Source organism: Poecilia latipinna, unplaced genomic scaffold (assembly GCF_001443285.1).
Source record: "Poecilia latipinna isolate Pla-1442-1.1 unplaced genomic scaffold, P_latipinna-1.0 Scaffold1007, whole genome shotgun sequence".
Classification (NCBI taxonomy): Eukaryota; Metazoa; Chordata; class Actinopteri; order Cyprinodontiformes; family Poeciliidae; genus Poecilia; species Poecilia latipinna.
Window position 1 is genome coordinate 504,331 of NW_015113623.1, and position 14,863 is coordinate 519,193.

The 14,863-nt window shown below is 40.4% G+C and overlaps 1 protein-coding gene and 1 long non-coding RNA gene across 2 annotated transcripts in view; both read left to right on the forward strand.

Annotated features, from left to right (window-relative positions):
- The first annotated feature begins 1,686 nt into the window (after positions 1-1,686).
- lrrc3ca (leucine rich repeat containing 3Ca) lies at positions 1,687-7,454 on the forward strand. The gene is made up of 2 exons (XM_015050738.1): positions 1,687-2,437; positions 6,138-7,454. Exon 2 carries the CDS (start codon positions 6,220-6,222, stop codon positions 7,012-7,014), a length of 795 nt encoding a protein of 264 aa, XP_014906224.1. The 5' UTR covers positions 1,687-2,437; positions 6,138-6,219; the 3' UTR covers positions 7,015-7,454.
- Positions 4,763-14,863, forward strand: part of LOC106958698 (uncharacterized) — a 15,560-nt gene continuing 5,459 nt past the window's right edge. The window contains exons 1-2 of the long non-coding RNA XR_001427200.1: positions 4,763-4,776; positions 12,639-12,641. This is a non-coding gene — a long non-coding RNA (uncharacterized LOC106958698). The remainder of the gene's footprint in view (positions 4,777-12,638; positions 12,642-14,863) is intronic.

Here is a 14,863-nt window from a genome sequence, read left to right on the forward strand (position 1 = left end):
AATTTGAGCCAAATTATAAAATAATGCTATCAAGTCCAAGCTGGGCTGCACAGTTGGTAGAGTTGTTGCCTTGCAGCAAGAAGGTTCTGGGTTTGATTCCCAGCCCCAGTCTTTCTGCATGGAGTTTGCATGTTCTCCCTGTGCATGCGTGGGTTTTCTCTGGGTACTCTGGTTTCCTCCCACAGTCCAAAAACATGACTGTCAGGCTAATTGGTTTCTCTAAATTCCCCCTAGGTGTGAGTGTGTGTGTGCATGGTTGTGTGTCTCTGTGTTGCCCTGCGACAGACTGGCAACCTGTCCAGGGTGTACCCCGCCTCTCGCCCGGAACATTAGCTGGGGATGGGCACCAGCAACCCTCCCGACCCCACTGAGGGACAAGGGTGTAAAGAAGACCTACTACATACTACTCATTAAAGCTGTAGCATGTAACTTTTATAGAAAATCAGTTTTTTCCATATTTGTTAAAACTGTCACCATGTCGTGACAGTATGCTATCAGACATCTAAAATATGAAAGGTTTGATCTCTTCTACCTCCTCCCTGTGCTGTTACTGTCATCTGAAGAAATGTACCACCAAAAACAACCAGAGTCAAGAGGTTTAAGGATAATAATGCTGTCAATCAATGCTTCTTAATGTGCTAATGGCAGAGAAACAACTCACCGCTCCAAGAAAACCATCTATCCGCCATCATTGGTGGCCATGCTAACTGACCTTACTACCCTTGGGAGGCTGTAGGGTAGCAGAGAGCAAGAGCAGACGGTGAGCACAACAGTGTTTGACAGCGCTAAGACCCTCCTCCTGGCTCTGATTGGTTGTTTCTGACTGAGTGGTATGTTTCTACAGTTGGTAATGTGAGAACTGGGAGAAGACAGAGGAGCTCGATTTTTTCCACAGATTATCTGTCTTTTTCTTTATACATATTGATAATTTTAATAAATATGTACAAAACATCTATTTTTTTTTAATGAAAGTTACAGACCGCAGCTTTAATCCAACATTTCTGAATTAAAAATGTTGGTAAAAATAATAGTCTGATGTAACATTGTATTTTTACAATGCTGTGTTTTGTGTAAGTAAGCAGAAAAGTATCATAATTAACAGAAATAAAACATCAGTCTGTGTGAAATTATCTTGTTTCACTTGGTGGATGGAGTCACTAAAATTAAAAAACCTTTTAAATAATATTGTCATTTGCTGAACATGGCTGTATAGAAAACATCACAAAGCACACACCTGCTGAGAGACAGCAGTGACTTCACTGTCTTCAACTGTCTTCCAAAATCAAATGCAACAAAAAAAGAGCTAAAAAAAAAAAAGCAGTGAATAAAGGAGTGTGTTAGTTTGGTCAAAACAATCCTGTGGGCCTACAGTACTGCTTCATACATTTTATTAAGACATTTCAAATTGTTGAAAGGGGCATATTATATCTCACTTAAAGAGCAACGAAATATGATTTTAAGTACATCCCACAAAGAAAGAAAAAGAAGTTAATCATAAAAAAACTCTGACAGCACCAGGGCGAGCCTGGGTGGAGTATCCCACTTTATTGATTTTAATTCCTTTAATACCTTGGGCCTCGCTGCTTGGCTGACTCTCTCTCTCTCTCTCTCTCTCTCTCTCTCTCTCTCTCACATGGCTGTTTTTATAGTGAATTTGATTTGGGCTTCCTTATCGGCTCGCAGCAGGCAGGAAAAAAGCGGCCGAGGATCCCCAGACCTGGCAGCCAGGCTGGCATGTTTGAAACAAGAAGCTTTCAGATCAAACATGATTAGTGTAGGCTGCTAGCATCGCATGAGATCATTTCTGCGTGTTTTGTGTGTGTGTGTGTGTGTGTGTGAGAGTGAGTGTGTGTGGGAGGGGCCGCTCACTTAGTGGCACCTGATGCTCGACGCACATCAGGCCCACTTCAGCCCCGGCAATCAGCACACCGCATGCGAGTGAACGCGTTCAGCTGGACTATCACAAAAAGGCTATTTACATGAATTTGCTCTGCGTGCATTCAGCTGCAGCTGCAGAAGAGCCAGCCCTTCAGTGCGCGCGCTCACTCCGAGTCGCACCGTGCGTCCCGCGCGCTTCACTCTCTCTGCAGTCACCGGGAAGGGGGAACAAACGTGGGGGCGGGGGGTTTATGTGTACTTTTTTTTTAAGAATCCATGAGACCGAATAACCCCTGCGGGGTCAGTTCACGTTGCCCGGGTTTTCTGGTTGCGTGGAAACATAAACGACAACAACAACAAAAAAGAAGAAGAAGGTTTTCGGTCAGTAGAGAGGAGCCGCGCAGTGCAGGAGCCGTTTCCAGAGGCGCGTCCGCGGTTTCCCGCAGCGGATCGGGCGCAGAGGGTTAGCGGAGCAGCCTTGTTGGCCGATCATCGGGGGAGCCGCTCCATCCACCCAGAGACGCGCCATGGAGAGGAGAGCAGAAACGGGAGCAGCGACGTGAGTGCGCGCGATGCCAATCATTACGCGTAAAGGTGTCACTGTAGAGTGTGTTCAACATGAGTTCATGCCCAAAAAAAGAAGAAACTAATATTAAACTGAACTTAATTTATTTTTATATTTTGAGTACATTTTCTATTATTATTTTTTTTATTTGACCAAGTATTTACACGTTATTGATTTTTTTTGTAAGTCTTCTAATACCTTCACTATATTGACGGCATCATTGCTTTTTATTAGTCTATCCAAAGCTCATTATTTAAAAGAACTAAAAACACTGTTTTCAAGCGCTGTATAAATTTGAGGTATTACTATTATTATTATTAAAGAGTCTCTTTACTGCTTGTAGATTCGTGAAGTCCAGAAGGTTGTTTTAGCAGTTCTATGCAAAGCCTGTCATCATCATTAATCAGCTAAGGAACATAAATTCAGGTTGTATAACTTCAAAAGTAGATATTTTTTTCTTTTCATGTTCTTCCCCCATTTTTTCTAATTGCTTTTTATCCAATTCTGAACCAAGCAGTGAATGGATTCCATTAAAATGTCTGATCCATACAGTAAAACTGACCGCTTTGACAAATATTTGCTGCATTTCATTTGCTTTGATGGTTGGGTTTGAGTCCCCCATAATGGCTCCCTTATGCAGCCGGTGGCTTTTTACAGAGCGGCCCTGACAGCGGGGAATTTATGAAGTGAGTCTGACCAGTGGCTGCTGCGACAGCGCCGGATTTATTCCCAGAGCGTTGCATTTCCTGCGTATATTAAAAGTGGCATAAATAACAATGACGGCAAAAGTTCATCAATTCTAGGGCAACACCAGCAGAGCCTCCATCTGACTTATTGTGTTTGCTGTCCCATCCTTACACTCCGTCTTGATCTCATCCAGAAGCAACTTGCCTCCATTTTCAAGCACTTAACTCTTCCTCCTGCCAAACATTTGCCCCTTTCCTCCATATCTCATTAGTGTCTTGCAATGTCCTCTGTGTTGTCACTGTAATCTTACCCCTCGCCTTAAATCCCTTTGATATCATTCTTTCTCCCGCAAGCCAGAGCTCCTCATGTGTCCAATTTCACTTCTTGTTCACATGTTTTCACCTCCTTCTCCTCCTCTTCCTCCTACTCCTCCTTCATCAGTAGCCCTCTTCTGCTCCCCAATTATCTCTTGCTGAAATACCAGCCTGGCAAACAGGAAGGGAAAAATGCACCCTTTTGCAAAGGCCTGTCAAATGTACTTTGTACTTGCATGCTGTTGTATTTTTTTTCTCCATGCGGTTAAACATTTGAAAGTGTCTTATGTTGGGCTTGAGGAAGATGCAGGGATACAGTGCTGTAAAAAATAGCTGCTTTATGCACTGCAAACACAAACACCAGTGTTATTAATAAGGATTTTATGGGATAGACCAAGATAAAGTAGTGCATAATTTGCATATTTATTTTCCTTGTTAACTTTACTGCTATAGACAAAGAACAGATAAAAAAAATCTAATTTAAATGAGCTAACATTTAGGATTCTCTGTGCTTTTAAATCACTGACAGCACATCAGGTTTTTTTTTATTTGTTTGTTTGAAGTTATAATTTTCTCTGGCAGGTTGAGATTTCGGTCGAAGATTGCAAGACCAACATGTCACATACTGATGAATTATTACAGATCATAAAAGTGTCTAACTGATCTCTCTCGACAGTGCTCTGAATCTAGTTTAGAAGGCAACTTTTCTATTCTGGGGATGTAGACCAAGCACAAGTGGGGTTCTTCCTGCGCGGGCTTTTAGGTTAAGACCCAAAAAGAGCACACTTGTGGGGCTTTCTGTACCTAGTTTAAATTTAGATTCCTCATCTGTTGGTAACCAATGAGAAACTATCTGCTGATTGCAGAGATTCCCTTTGAGATGTTTAACTTGCACCGATTGAAGCTGCAGATTAAGCTTCATTTGAACTGAAAATCCAACATAAAGATGCCATGTGTGGACAGGCAGAGAAGAAGAAATTTGGGGTGTTTTCACACCTGATAGTCTAATAGGCTCAGGGTGATTGGGTAGCAAATCAAAATTGCAACATTTGTTACATTTTCAGTTGGTGTGGTTCTCTTTCACACTGCACTGTGTGAAACCAAACTCTTTGGAAAACCTGCCCCCTTTGCCCCCTTGCCTGTGGTGACACTGCACCAAGGACCACTGAAAGAAACAAAATGAAAACCTCTGAAGAAGACACAGAGTGCAACTTCTTTCTTCACAAAATGTAAACAAAAATGGAATGGTATCAGATTTTAGTGGTTGTAGGATTTCTCTTGTCTACAAGTCATTTCTCTTGCTATAGCTAGACCCTAGCATTTGTTTTAGTAGTATTTACCCAGACTGCCCTGCACTATAGTTCACTTATTGCTTATTGAGTGGTCTCCAGTCTGCGTGGCATTCTCGGGTTTTCAGACGGACCACAGTTCACTTTTTTGGTCTGCATCAAAGTTTGATTCACATCTATCCGAACGGACCAACATTTATAGGCAAGCAAACAAGAATTCCTTTTGTTTAACTGTGAACTAATCTATTTTAATCTATTTTATAATATCTTAAAGTCGGTCCAAGACAAAATGTGAAAAAAGGGTATTGATACTTTTGCAAGGAAAAGTGAAATTCCATTGCCTCTTTGGATCAAAACATTTTTCCTGCTTTCCAAACAAAGATACGACTGCTTAGCTGTTTTTCCAGAAATCACACAGAAGCAGCACTGTCCTCAACCCACCCGTGTCATGTGATACTTCAAGGTACATAGAGGTCCGTTTCATTTTGTTATCTCGGTAAGCAGATCTTACCCAGTCTCTTGGCATTTAGAAGAAATTAACAAGCGTGATTGAATTACGTTTTGTTTTTTGTTTTTTTTTTCCATTTTGTCCGAGCACAAAGACGGGGCATCACACTGTCAGGTCTGTTGGCCTAGTTGCTGTTTACGATGTTAGCATTTACCTCAACAAAAGGATTGCATGGCCAACGGTGATGCTACACTCACTGAGAGACTTTTCTTTAGGAGGATTAGTAACAGGATAGGCGGTAGTCCTGATCAGCTATTAATGAAGTGTGTTAGGGTGGGTAGAGCCTGCTATTTTCAATAGCCGAGGTACAGAAAATAAACTGTAATTTAGAGGACAGATGGACAAGCTTTGTGTTACTTGCACTTCTGAGCAACTGCGCCTTTTAGTGACTCGCTCAAACGATCCAAAGAAGAACATTTTAGCAATAAGCAGAGTGGTAAACTGTTAACTCTGAAAATGCAGCTCAGCTCAGTTCAGCTTGTAACATTTTGTTTCACATGATGTCGGATCAGTATGTTAATGCAAGGGTCTGGGGACTGAAATAGCCTCGCGCTGCAGGTTTGTCAATTATAAAAGAGGCAGAGCGACACCAAGCACTTTTTTGTGCTTGTTTATTGTACAGAGTTAAAGCCTGTGTTTGATCCTGGTGTTTTTTTCTTCATTTTTAGATGTTTAACAAAGTAGAGTTCTTTTTCTGACCACCTCCATGTTAAATTGAGCTTGCAGCTTTCCTGCTGCCTCCACACTGCAATTAGATAAAAGGCTGTACCCCCAATAGATAACAACTCTGAAGAATGGTGCTAATCACTTGCATTTTATATTTTTCCATTTTTGTTGTTCAAAACGTAGTCCTCTTTCTCTCCTCTTCTGACTATGTGTTGCTTTTCCCGCTGTAGGTTCGTCAGAACCAGGCGAGGTTGATGTGGACTTCCACCCCGAACTCCTGCGGTCTTCCCTGGAGCATGCCCGTAGCCCACCATGCACCTGGCTGCAGTCTGGCTGCTGCGTTACTCGGTGGTCATGTGTTTGCTGTTGCACAGCTTGGTCTTGATGGCCTTCTGCTTCCATCATGCTGCCACCACTTGCTCCAAGAGGTGCTACTGCTCTGAGACGGAGAATGGAGGCAAGACGATGCGTTGCAGCAATCTGCAGCTCACGGAGATCCCAGAGGACATCCCCAACGACACGCGACGCGTCTACCTTGACTTCAATCTTCTATCCGCAGTTCCAACAAACGCATTTACTGGTTTGACCCACTTAGTAGAACTGGACCTGTCGCACAACGAGATAAGCCAGCTGGAGCCCGGAGCATTCAGAGGACTCGGCTCCTCCCTGCAGTTCCTGGATCTGTCTTCAAACAAGTTGGTGAACTTTAACGCTGACGCCTTTGAGGGCCTTCGAGCTCGCGCCAACCTGACGAACAACCCGTGGCTTTGCGACTGCAATCTGCAGATGGCATTGCCCCGTGTGGACCTGGAGCCAGCCTCGCTGACGGGTATAGTGTGCCAGACGTCTGATCCAGAGAAAATAGGAGTTCAAGGACTTGCGTTCCTGTTGGAACCAGATATAGACCTGTGTGTGGTGATGAAGAGGACTACAGATGTAGCTATGCTGGTTGTTATGTTTGGCTGGTTCACCATGGTCATTTCCTACCTGGTCTACTACGTCCGTGCAAATCAGGAGGATGCCCGCAGACACTTGGAGTATCTCAAATCGTTGCCCAGCAGGCAGGGCAAGTCAGAGGACTCCTCCACCATCAGCACTGTGGTGTAGTCACAAACAGAACCTAAAATCCTATATCACCACAAGCAGGTGTGGCATGTATCTATACAGTAATTGGGAATCTCAAGGATTTTCTTGCTGTTGAAGAGAGGAAATAAAACATTTTCATACACAGAAAGACTGAGATGGATGTAATGTAGTCTGGATAAATAATTCATCTTTCTGGAGGCCATTAGAACTTTTTGTTGGCTGAGTTGATGGCCTTGCCTGTGCACTAAGCAAGTAAAAGCAGTGAACTCCAGATATGGGATACAAATGGGTTTTATCCAGTGGTGCATGTATCTCAATGCTCCTCTACAGTGGTCAAGACGCAGTTAGCAATATCAATAGTCTGACAGTGCTATTATCACGCTCTGCGTAATATGTTTCTCAGCAGAATCCTAATATTATAGACCCATCTAATACAAGTAAAAATGGCATTTTCAAGTTAATATGTTGTTCTGTGAGTTTGTCTTATTGAAAACAACAAAGACACACTGCTTCAGAGTAGTTAATCAAATGTTTGGAACTTTAACACATTTTGCAGGTGTTACAGCAGCAAACATTGGTGTGTGTTCTTAGCTCAACACAAGGTAAAGCATAACTGAAATGAACATGAAATATGTGTTTTGTGTGGTGCACATTAACCACAATGACAACTGCCTTTCTACGCAATTCCACTTGATTCTCATCTCCCTTCACTGCACCATCTGAAATTTCTCCGACTTCATTTCTCTAGTTGATTTTCAACCGGGCCAGTCAGCTAAAAGGAGGAGTTGTGAACAATGGCGTTTTAGAATTGTAGTCTGCCTAAATAGGGTTGTAGTTTGGCAATGGAGCTGAGAATGTGAACAAAGACATTCAATCAGCGTTGACCATGCTTCTAAATATTGAGCAATTTAAATTGGAGCAAGAGGAATGTTTAAGACATTTTATTGCTGGCAAAGATATTGTATAGCTCAGCACTTCTCTCTTGGCATCCTTGGGGGATGGTAGTTTACAATGCACATAATTTCCAGTAACTTTCAAAGCTTACTGGAAATGCGTCATGTTCAAACATTAGTCTTTGGATAAAATCAGGTCAAACTTAAGAGAGTCCACACCTCCAGGAAGCAGTCATTTCACAATAGCTGAAGGTCCAGACCCTTTGGACAAAGCAAGGAGTAGAATAAGGGGTGGACTGTACCAGGGTAGGTGTACATATGTATTTAACTCATTTCCTGCAGTAAATCTAAGTTCTAAAATGATATCCCAAGCTTTGTACATTTTTAATCCATCATCTGAAATGGACTGTGATGGACTGGCGACCTGCCTGAGGTGTACCCCGCCTCTCGCCCATTGACTGCTGGAAATAGGCACCAGTACCTTCCCGACCTTACTAGGGATGAGGGTGTAGGATGGATGGATGGATGGATGGATGGATGGTCGGATGGATGGATGGATGGATGGATGGATGGATCTGAAATGGAAAGATAATGACACAACTGCTAATTGAACAAGACATAGCAAACTACATGAATTGACAAGAAGTAGCTAACAGCCCAACAGTAACTCTAGAAGCTGCAGACAGCTGAAGAAGAAGAATCTGTTTAATGGGACAAGAAGTTTTCAGTTTTACATATCTGACCTTTGTAGAAGAATAGCATTAAGAAAGCCATTGCTAAAAGGTCTCATTTCCAGCTTGCCACCATGGGTGGGTGCCTGGAAAGCTGCAGGCAAAGAAGGTGCTCTCGTTGGATGTGACCAACACTTAACTACATCCATAACTCTGTGTGTGAGGGGGGGGAGAGGGGAATGTTCACCCTGAATACACCATTCCCATTGTCAAACATAATGGTGGCAGCATCATGTGGCAATTCTTTTCAGACATGCCACATGATGCGTAGACCCCCTCATTACTGAAGGAGGCTATAAGGGAAGATGGCTGCAGTTAAGTACAGGACAATCCAGGAGGAAAGATTTTGAGGCAGCAAAAGACTTGAGACTGGAGCGAAAGTTTACCTTCCTACAGGGAAACAACCCTAAATATTCAATCATAATGGAATAGTTTAGATCCAAGTGTATTCATCTGTTAGAATGGCTCTATCAGAGCATAGATGTAAATCCAACTAAGAATCTACAGGAAGGATAGTCAGATCAGATAATCTACCCGATCTGACTGAGCTTTAGCTATTTTGCCTAACAAAAGAAAAATCAGTTTCTAGATGAGTTTAGGGAGATAAACCCCAAATGACTAGCAGGTATAAAAAATGGCTCTGATTGACTTAGTGAGGCTAATGACAAATGCAAACCACACTTTTCTGATTTTTATGTATGAAAACATGTTAAAACTGTCCTCCTTCCACTTCACAGTTATGCAGTACTTTGTGTTGGTCAATCAGTTAAAATTCCTATGCAAGTATGGAAGTTTGTGATTGCAATGTGGAGAAGCACAAAAAGGTTTAGGGCTAAAAATACTTTTTCTAGGCAGTCAATTTTAATTATATAAAAATCAGCTACTGTGATTTACATTTAATTCTTTATTTATACCAGTTGGATGTGGTAAAAAAAATGCTTCAGACATCCCACTTTATTATCAAGATGTCAAAGAAGATTGGTCTGACAAGTAAATATTTAAATGGTGCAAGAAATGTGAGAACAGCAATCTAAACAAGGACAGTTTTTATACTGAGGTTTGAAAATGACTGTCACTCGGAGTAATTACAGGAACATGAAGGACTCGCTAATGACCATCTTATTTGGATCTGTGATTCCAATTTGGGGGGCTCAGACTTCACTATGTCAGACAGTGGAGACTGAAATAAAAATTCTAAATTATTGCAATGTGCATTATTTTTGGCACTCTTAAATGATGAGAGAAAATGTAATTACTATAATTTTTTAGGTTGTTTCTGTTCTCAGTATGTCTTTGTCACATGTATTTTCTACGTCACGCAGGGACTTTGCAGGTTTGTTATTTTGTGGTTGTAAAACTGGAAGCTTTTGGTCCTCTTAACTAGATTACCTCAGTTGCTGTTTTCTTTCCATCTAACATCCTTATTAAGCAGCCAGGGTGTCTCTATGAATTATCTATAATGAAGTCACTCCCATGTGCTTTATAAATAACATTTAAGAGGTCATGGCCGGTCAGTCCATTAAAGGAGGCAGCAGGGAAGCGAACTTTCCATTTCGCCGGAGCGTATGGCAAAGAGCAACATGCACAAATGCATTTGAGCTCCTACTGATGAAACCGTCAATACCAGACCAAGACTGCAAAAACAGGGAAATGCATTTGAATGGGAAGCATAATTGAATCCATTATTGCCCGAACCCCGAGATGTACTCATCGGCTCTTCCTCCAGCGGAAAACAGCTCGATGTAGTGCTGAATAATGAAATCTGATGTCCGAGATGTGGGAAAGGGTTTGTCAACAAGGGTTTTCCTTGTGTTTGACACACTAATGCCTCCAGAGCAGAGCGAGACCAATAAGTTATTCATGAATATCACAAAAAAAAATTACTTGTGCAGAAAGGCCGGGACTGTACCCATCATCTTCTGTGACCTACTTGTTGGGAGAAATGAAAGGATAATGCCACAGGGGATCAGTGCCTTTCTGCTGTCTGACTTACATTCTTTGGGTGAAGCACTTTCCAAATGCCCTTGAGCTGCTGGGGAGTTTCTTGAGGAGTCATTTTAGCCTCTCGCTTTGGTTCTTTAATGTTCATTACCAGCGCAGGATGTCATGTAGTTGTGTAAATGCGGTACCACTTCAAAATCTTTTCACTGGAAATATGGATATACTTTAGATTTCTAGTGATTTTATGGCATTCAGTGACATCTGAAGTAAGTTAATGTAGGAGTCAAGTTAACAGAGATGGAAATGTGAAACAAGAGTTTCACATAGGAGTTGGGAATAATACATTGGTCTATTGAAGGAGCAAGGAGGAGGAAGTTCAAACCATTTCTTCTGTCAATCACAATGGTCAGGGTGTTCACTGCATCAACTATAGAAAGAAACATTGTATTTGTAAGATAAGACAAAGATATTCCTTTATTTAACCCAATGAGGACAAATGAAAAGTACTACAGCAGCACAAATACAAGTAAATTAGAAAATATCTCAATAAAATTTAAATTAAGCAGGAAATTTGTTCGATATTCTAAAACATTCAAGCGTGACAAAACAGCAAAAAGAACCCTTTAAAGAAGGGATGCCAAACTCATTTTCATTTCAGGCCACATCAAGATCATGAACGTCCTCAAAGGGCTGTTTATGGCAGAATATATGAATAAGCTATTAAAATATTATACCTTTCGATGTATTCAGTGAGTAATTCTTAAAATTTAATAGCATTGGACATATTTTCCCATTTATGTCATTTGGCGCTACAGAAATAAAAATAGATTTGATTTGACTGATAAAATAATATTTGCACAGTTTTGAGTCTTCAGGGCCACATAGATAGTTATGGCGGGCCGGATTTGGCCTGTTGACCTTGAGTTTGACACATGTGCTTTAGGGGGTGAAATACTTCCTCACCAGATAGTTGCTTTTTGGTTAGTTTTAAGAAATGATTCATTGAAATAACCATTTTCATAAAATTTAATGTTGCTATGGTGACAAGTCCCATTTAAAACATGGATGACAAAAACTGAAATGTGCATCACTTTTAGTGCCCTCATGAAATCATTACAGTAAAAAGAAACTAGAGGAAAGATTAATTACAACGCCTAGTTAGTGTTTCTTATGATTAATTGAGGACTTTTTTCAAATATGATGGGAACATCAATACTGAGTTGGTGGCAAAATGGGCCACTGGCTCCTTCCAACAATAAAAAACTGAAGGTGTTTTAGTAAAGCAAAGTTACACTCTGAGAGAGAAGTGGAGTCCTTAACAGCAACATATTAACTTATGCCTTAAGAACCTTATAGGAACAACTTACAGTTATTGAGCTGTGTTTCCATTGATCATATAATAGTGCAAAATGGAATTCCGAAAATAAATATGCTTAATGGAAACATGTTAATTTAAAAAAGAAAAAAGAAAAAAAAAACTCCTTACATTTTCAATGAAAAACATTTCCGCTCGGGTAAGGAAATTTTTAAATTGTATCAAAATTATTTTATTTCGCAAAACCACAAAACACATTTTTGGCATCCCACCAGTCATGTGATCAACAACCGGATGTTACTACTGACGGAAAAGACAAAGAAGTAACAAAACAGGATGATGGCGTGGCATGTTATTTTTAGTGACTTATCATGTGAACAAACTTATTCAGGTGTAACCTTAATTGCATTTCTTATTTAATGGAAACACTGTAATTGCAAAATTTAGTATTTCTGACATTGACAAAGTGTTGTGCATATTTGTCATGGAATCGCAGCTGGTTTTGGACTGTGGCGGGGGGGGTGAGGGGGGGGGACCCAAAGAGAACCTACATATGTACAGAGAGACACTTGCAGATAATTATTAATTGATATGCTGGCTGTTTTTTCTTTTACTATGCCATATGTTTTCTCACCCACGCCCCATTTAATCAGCTCATATGTTCTGATTTGTGGAGTTCGCTGTGCAGAAAATGATATTGATCTCAAGGAAGCCCTGGAGCAGTCTCCCGTGACGAGCAGGAGGCTCAACAGTACTAAAAAATAGATGGTAAGCCTCTCTCCCTGACATTTCCTGCCACACACACCAACACACACGCACGAGCACGGCTTTGCTCTGTTAACACACTCTGGCAGTGGCTTTGAAAGCAGCCGCTCCTAAAGGAAAGCCACTCGCCACAAGAACGGACAAACTGAAAACTATTAGCAGACGTGCGTGTCAGTATTTCTCCCGGCCGATTCGAGTGTGTTCCTTCTTTTGTTCGGCCGTATGTACGACAGGTGTGTTTGCATGGCGGGAGCGAGGGTGGAGGTAACCCGACGCCTGTGTTCTCCGACACACACATCAATGTTGCTGAGGTTAATTTAAATTTCAAGGCAGCTCGGCTTGCCCCATCTGCAACCTGGGACACGTTACACTGGTGTGAGCATTACAACTGCTGGGTAATGGGACACAAAGTGGGGGATAAGGTGACTCATCCAATCCCACAGAGCGCAGGCCGCCTCGGAGTTCAGTTGCAGCTGAAGTGCTTTCAGGGTTTGAGATCTGTTGAGCCAAGGATCCGATGGACCGCCTGAGAAACGACATTTTTTAGAGAACAATTGAAGCGTAAAAGATTAAATTAACAAAAAAAAAAAAAAAAAACCTAAAGATTGTAACATTTAATTCCCTTGTTAATAAACGAAGAATAAAGCATCCACCTGCTTTGGGTGAGTTCTGTCACCAGTTATGTTAGAGGAACATAAATCATTGCATATGTTCATTTTATGTTTTATAGCAGAGTGAGAGGCTTAAATATGAAATCATTTCTTAAAAATGCACTGAAAAAAGAAAAGTGATCCAACTTTAAAAAAAAGTTGATTTATTACAAGTACTCAAATTAAGTTTATCCAAGTAAACATGTTACATTTATTAACTTGTCATATTAATCAAACTTAAATAAATTAAGTTTGATTAACTTAATTTGACTACATGTAACCAAAATTTAAATAATTGATATAAATAGGATAATGACAAAAATAATAAAAACAAAAAACATTTTTACAAATCAATTTCTTTCAACATTAACAAAAGCTGCAGGTTATGCGTTTGGTTTATTTTTGGCTATAACAAGTTTTTTTCTTCATCCAGTGAAGTTACTTTTACTTGATTAAAGTTCCATCAAAAATTTTTAACATGTTTTGAGACAAAATCTCAGATATTCCAAAAAGCTGACATTGTTGAATTTTGAAAATCAAAAATTTATGACATCACAAAATTTCTGACTTTTTTCTAGCAAATTTTCAACTTATCAAAGTCAGAACTTTTCTTGTTTTTTCTAGAAAATTTGTTAGACCAATCTCAAAATTTTTTATTTTTTTGGCAAAAATGAACTCATTTTCTATCTAGAATAGCCCTAATATGCCATCATAAAATACTGTTCAACTGGTGTTTATAGTTGTCCCCATTTGCCTGTTTATTTTATACACACTGCACAATGTTTTGCAATAGTCGGGTACAAAGACATGGACTGAAACTAACTAAAAGAGCAGCTAAAGAGCAGCTGAAGTTCAGGAAAAACTTGAAATGTTTCCAGAAAGCATGAAAATGTAATCAAAAGAAACTCTTGCTCCTTTGGAAGTTCTTTGATGTGGTTTAAACATTTGCACAAGACTGTTTGTAAATCCACATTAAGGACAAAAGCCATGTTGTGTAAAAGTCATGCCAAAGTGAGTAGCTATAGAGGTTTTCATGGAAAATGTACGTCTTATCACTATCATGGTGTCTGCTGTGAAATCATTTCCTGAGCAACATCCTTTCATGTCTACACATCCGTCCTGAGGAAGAGCTGTCTGGCTCCGTTTACACAGTTTCCACACATTACCTCCTGACTGGGCCGGCTCCAGTGAAACATCATTTTCCAACGGCGTCAGTGTTGCTTTCACTTCACATGAAATCACATGCTTAGTAACGTCAGTCACAGAGAAAAAAAAAAAGTGTTGTAGGATCGATGGTGTCAGGCATCCAGTGTAAACACGAAACTCTCTGGATCTGATCCAAGTATGTCACAGTCGGTGATCTGGTGCTGCCTTGCAAATTTTACGGAACGGAGGCTAAACTTGGAGCAACCTTTATGCAGATTCAGAAAAATGTAATGGCATCCACAGTAAAGAAGCATATCTCACGCTAAGTTGCTCACAGGCCCAATGATTGTGTGTCTGGTTAAAGCTGGTGTATGTAACTTTTATAACAAAAAAAAAAAAAAAAAAAAAAAAAATAAAAATAAATATATA